Source organism: Monopterus albus, unplaced genomic scaffold (genome assembly GCF_001952655.1).
Source record: "Monopterus albus unplaced genomic scaffold, M_albus_1.0 scaffold296.1, whole genome shotgun sequence".
NCBI classification, from domain to species: Eukaryota; Metazoa; Chordata; class Actinopteri; order Synbranchiformes; family Synbranchidae; genus Monopterus; species Monopterus albus.
This window is the reverse complement of record NW_018128176.1, coordinates 37,320-42,215: the sequence shown is the minus strand read 5'-3', so window position 1 is coordinate 42,215 and position 4,896 is coordinate 37,320. Positions and strand designations below refer to the sequence as shown.

The following is a 4,896-nucleotide window of genomic DNA, read 5'->3' as shown; positions in this document are numbered from 1 at the left end:
TAGAGTAGAGGGCGTGTTGGACTTCTCCACAGGTAAGAGGCCTAAAGGCAAAACTAGGGGATACAAAACGTCTTGGTGGATACTGACTTCCACCAAAATCAGTACAATTTTAACCACAGTAACATTATCTTTGCTACACTGTGATGGCTCTGGACCCAGTTCAAACAAGACATAATGTAAGTAATACAAAGGCACAGTGTCAGCTGTAACATACGAGGTGTGTGAGAAAAGTTCCAGGACTGAGTGTGCTGTGTGAGCTATGAGTGGAGAATGGATTAGTGGGTTGCTTCACTGTGTGACGTAATATCCAGGGTGTGTATAACTGCAATCTCAGCTCTCTGCAGCCATTGTATGCTTTTTCAGATGCTGTTGAAACAGCTCCTCAAGTTTAGATTGTCAAGTGATGAGCACAGAGCAATGAATCAACCTGAAATTTCCGGTCTGGCTGGGGAAAACTCAGAGATCCTGTGGCGTTTGCTTTGTTCAGTGTGCGAGAAGAGGTGAGATTTGCGGCTGGACAAGTCATGGCTGCTTCATCAGGACAATACGCCGGCTCACAATGCCTTGAGCATCTGGCAGTTCCTAGCCAAGAAGGACATCTCCATGCTGAAGCAACCTCCTGACTCACCCGACCTGGCTCCACATGATTTTTTCCTTTCCCCAAGCTCAAGGGGGTCATCAATGGGACTCATTTTCCGGACATGGAAGACATCAAAAGGGCCGTGATGATGGAGCTGCAGAGAATCCTTCCAGGAGTGCATGGAGGCATGGTGGACCGGGATGGAAATGTGCATTAGACTTGAGGAGGATTAAAGGGGAAAACTTGCAGTTTGTATAATTTTTTTTGTAATACATTTTTGTGACCCCAGTCCTGGAACTTTTCTGATGCACCTAAAGTCAGTACAAGGGCGAAACACATTGGGGGGTGGAGTAGACTTTGAAACTGTACTGGCTGTGAAGCAAGACCATAACCTAAGTTAAATAGAATTATTCCTTTCATCTAACTAAACTATTGGGGGCAAACAAAACCACTCTGTGAATTAAGAGAGTGAGAAAAACAATAATCTTAACACCTATCAGCCCATGTCTGCAGCCATTTGGCCTGTCCTCAAATACCTTTGAGGTGTCACACCTAGTCTGTGAGGGTGATGGCGGACACAGACCTGCTGCTAAGGAGAGCCTAATATAATCCTTTGATGATGATATGAAAACATTTTGTCTTACTTGTTCCCATGAGAAAGCCTAGTTCTATTGATGCCAGACTGAAGACAGGTGTGCGGCTATATATTAATAAAACCATAAAATCTGGAAAATCACATGGGAGATGTGCAGCTGCATGTAATAAAAACCCAGAACCTATGTGTGAAACGTGTGATGTCATACCCCCAGAGGTGTGAAGCATATTTTGATTGCAGTACCAAAATCCTGCTCTCAAATGTTTTATTTCACTGCAGATTAAAGAAACAAATTTACCTCCATAAGCCACCAGGTTTGGCTATTAGGAATTAGACTCAGCTTTAGCTTACAAAACAATAACTGTTGCATTTATAAAACGTAATAGAAAAAACACAGAAAGGCATAAAAGCCTAAAAATTTGCTTGATCTGCATTTTTTTTTTTTTTTTTTTTTGAGCATCTTGCAACGCAAATTTCCTGAAGGCGGAAACACGGACACTTTATCCCGTGCAAGCGAGGACCCGGACTCATTAACTTCAAGCACAGTTTCACTCGGAAGCTGCTCTGTCGAAAAAGAAAGGATGTGGCTGCTGTCAATGTTGGTTCCTCTTGTCAGACTGTATTGGTGTGGAGTTAAAGTTCTACTATATCAGCTCTTCAAAAGACCTTTTACGCTGTCAGGTCAGTCTTATTTGAACTAATTTCCTATTGTCGATGATTATATGTCGGACTCCACAGGAAAAATCCTTCTTTTTGATAACGTGTAACTTCTCATTGAACAACATACATTAATAGACAAACATTATGAACCTGAAAAAAAAAGATACAGATATGAGACTTTCTCTGAGGTATAGCCGAATTTATGGAATTAACTAGAAGGGAAAGAAATAAAGGCAAATTCGTCAAAGGGATTTGCGGTAGAAAACCAAGGGAACGCTTAATTGGGGATATTCTTAACGGAAATTAGTGACTATTGGTGCGGTACATAATATGTGTGTTTAGGCAGCTACGGTGACAGTTAAGGGTGGTCGTAACTTCAGAATAGCCAGTGTTTTGTGTCTGTTTTTGTTCTTTGGCATATTTTTTTTTTATAGTTGTCTTTTATTATTTATGTATAACACCAAATCACAACAAAAGTAATCTCAGGGCACTTAGTAAAGTCTAGACTTTACTTTGTTATTATTATTATTACATTTTGTGTCTCTTTAGTAGCTTTATATCTCTTTATAGTTGGTTTGCATGTTTTTTCTGGCTTTTGCAGGTATGCTGTAGTCATTTGATTGACTTTCCAACAAAAACCTTAACATTCCCTTGCTGGTTCTCTGGTCTAGGCCCCCCTGACCTCTTTGGCCCCTGGGGCTGGTACCTGGTAGGCTCCTTCAGTAATCCAGCCAGAGCTGTATAATGTAAAATGTGTAGACTGACAATGTGTAATTTGCCTTGGATAATGCTTCAAGTATAATATCCACTACAATATTGCTGTTCATACATATTTTGTGACCATTTTTATGAAGTGTCAAATGTGAGTTCATTACAGTTAAAAACAACTAAACACTTTTATACAGTACAGTACCTCTTTAGAGGTAAAGCACAAACATTTTTCTGCTTGTGTTATATTCATAGTCACATACACTCTGTGAGGGTAAAATAGGTCTATTCATAGCATGCATATTCATTTCACATGAAATTCTGTTAGTTATAAAATAACCTGTATAAGTCCTCTCATTTGGAACAGCTGTAGTTTGCAGACTTAAAAATTATCTTATTTGTGTACCTTTTGGGTAATATGGTTGAAAATACTATCACAAAATTATTAGGGTATTTTCTGATACTTATCATGACAGCAAAACTCAGTAAAAGTGCTGTTGTAATATCAGCTACAGGTAGGATTTCCACCCAGTTTTTTAGCCTATATTTGTTTACAATTAGTTGAATTGTTCTCAATTGTGATAATGTTCTCAAATGATAATGATAGCAATACTGTATTCATGTCTGTGTTCACAGTTGATGTTATAACTCAAGGACGCCTAGAACGAGGATAAACTCAGAATTTGTGATTAATCTTCATTCTTGGCTGAAATTGAACTTTAACTGATTAAAGCACTGAGGACCATAAGATACAATTAAAAGCTGTGATAAAAAGCTTTTGATGGACCCAGAGTTCACATGATTTTGTCAAAATATTGAAAACAATGGCCACATACTCTAGAACAATTTCCTCTAAATAACCAACTGCTACACTGTTGCAGTGCACTTCATTAAAATGTAATGCTATAAACTAAAAGGAAAATGTGATAAAGCATGTGACAGTACACTGAGAAATCACTAATGCATTACACTTCAAGACAAAGAACTGATTGTGTCTCCAAATGGTAAAAAGGATTTAATACACTTAGCCTATAATCTACCAAAGAATGTAGGATACTAAGAGGATTTCCAAAATTCTTGATTTTTCTTAGAATATCCTGCACCATGACAAAAAGATAAAGACACAGTGGCTTACAATTATGAATTAAAATTTCCAGCTTGTAACATCTTTCAGTGTTGCTTATTGTGGACAACATATTGAAGTTTATTAATGTATTGTTGAGTTTAACCCAATTAGCTCACGTCAGAAGAAAAGAAAATAGATTACTGCCTTTGTGGGAATTCTGGCCAAAGTGGCATAAAAAAAAGTAGGAGGCAGGCCCCCCAAAAGCTTTATCAGGTTCAAAAAGTGGCGATTTATTTACAAGTGTACAACCATGATACATGTTTGCCAAAACAATATACATAAAGCAACCAAATAGTTAACTTGGCTTAACTGAACAAAACTCAAGTCATAATAACGCAAGTTAAATTACAAACACATGCACAAAGCTACACTTGCATGACCTCCCCTTGCAGCTGCCCCAGAGCAACTGCTTAAATATCCCTAGCATCTGGATTAGCCTTAACACTAATAATCACCCTTCCTTTCATATTTGCTTCAACCCAACTGCATCATTGATGATGTCAGAGAGTGTATAAAATGAGGAATTTTGTGGGGTGCCTCCTTTTGTCCTCTGGTTCCATGGCGAGTGTAACCAAAAGAACTACAGATTAACTTGGAAAAAAACTAAATAAATGAACACCAATTAAACATAAACAGTACTTGTATGTGTTATAATTAAAGTGCCCATGGCATGGTCATTTTGTTCATTTCCAGCCATTTAATGTTTAATTTTGAGTATGTCTAGATTAGCTTGGTACCCCTCATAACTCCAAATAGTCTAATTATTTCAGAATGATAAAACCAGAGAGCCTCTTCCTAAAAACAAGAGGATAGTGCGTGAATGCGCACAACTCCTGCTGCCGGTGTTATGTCGCAAGTGGACAGCACAACAAACCACAACAGCATTAATTAATTTGAATTTCTCCTGCATAGATAAGTAAACAGTGGTATATATATACTGATGAAAAGAGATGTGTAACACTAAACAAAGCAGATAAATGAGAAACCCCGTATTTTAACTGGCATAATGCAGACATAGGGCCAATCTAGCCACAGGCGTTGCAAGCCAGTGACTTCTGTGCCGGTCCCAAGGCCAGATAAACAGAGAGGGTTGCATCAGAAAGGGCATGTGGCGTAAAAACATCCCACATTTAAACATGCAAATCATCAGTGTGAATTCCATACTGCATCGGTCGAGGCCAGGGTTAACAACGACCGCCACCAGTGCTGTTGACCTACAGGGTGCTG

At 38.6% G+C, this 4,896-nt stretch overlaps 1 protein-coding gene across 1 annotated transcript in view; it reads left to right on the top strand.

Moving 5' to 3' along the window:
- The first annotated feature begins 1,727 nt into the window (after positions 1–1,727).
- The window catches only part of LOC109973584 (dehydrogenase/reductase SDR family member on chromosome X-like), a 32,784-nt gene continuing 29,615 nt past the window's right edge, over positions 1,728–4,896 (top strand). Inside the window, 1 exon segment of the mRNA XM_020623291.1 lies at positions 1,728–1,856. Coding sequence (XP_020478947.1) covers positions 1,757–1,856 — 100 coding nt within the window. The 5' untranslated portion in view covers positions 1,728–1,756.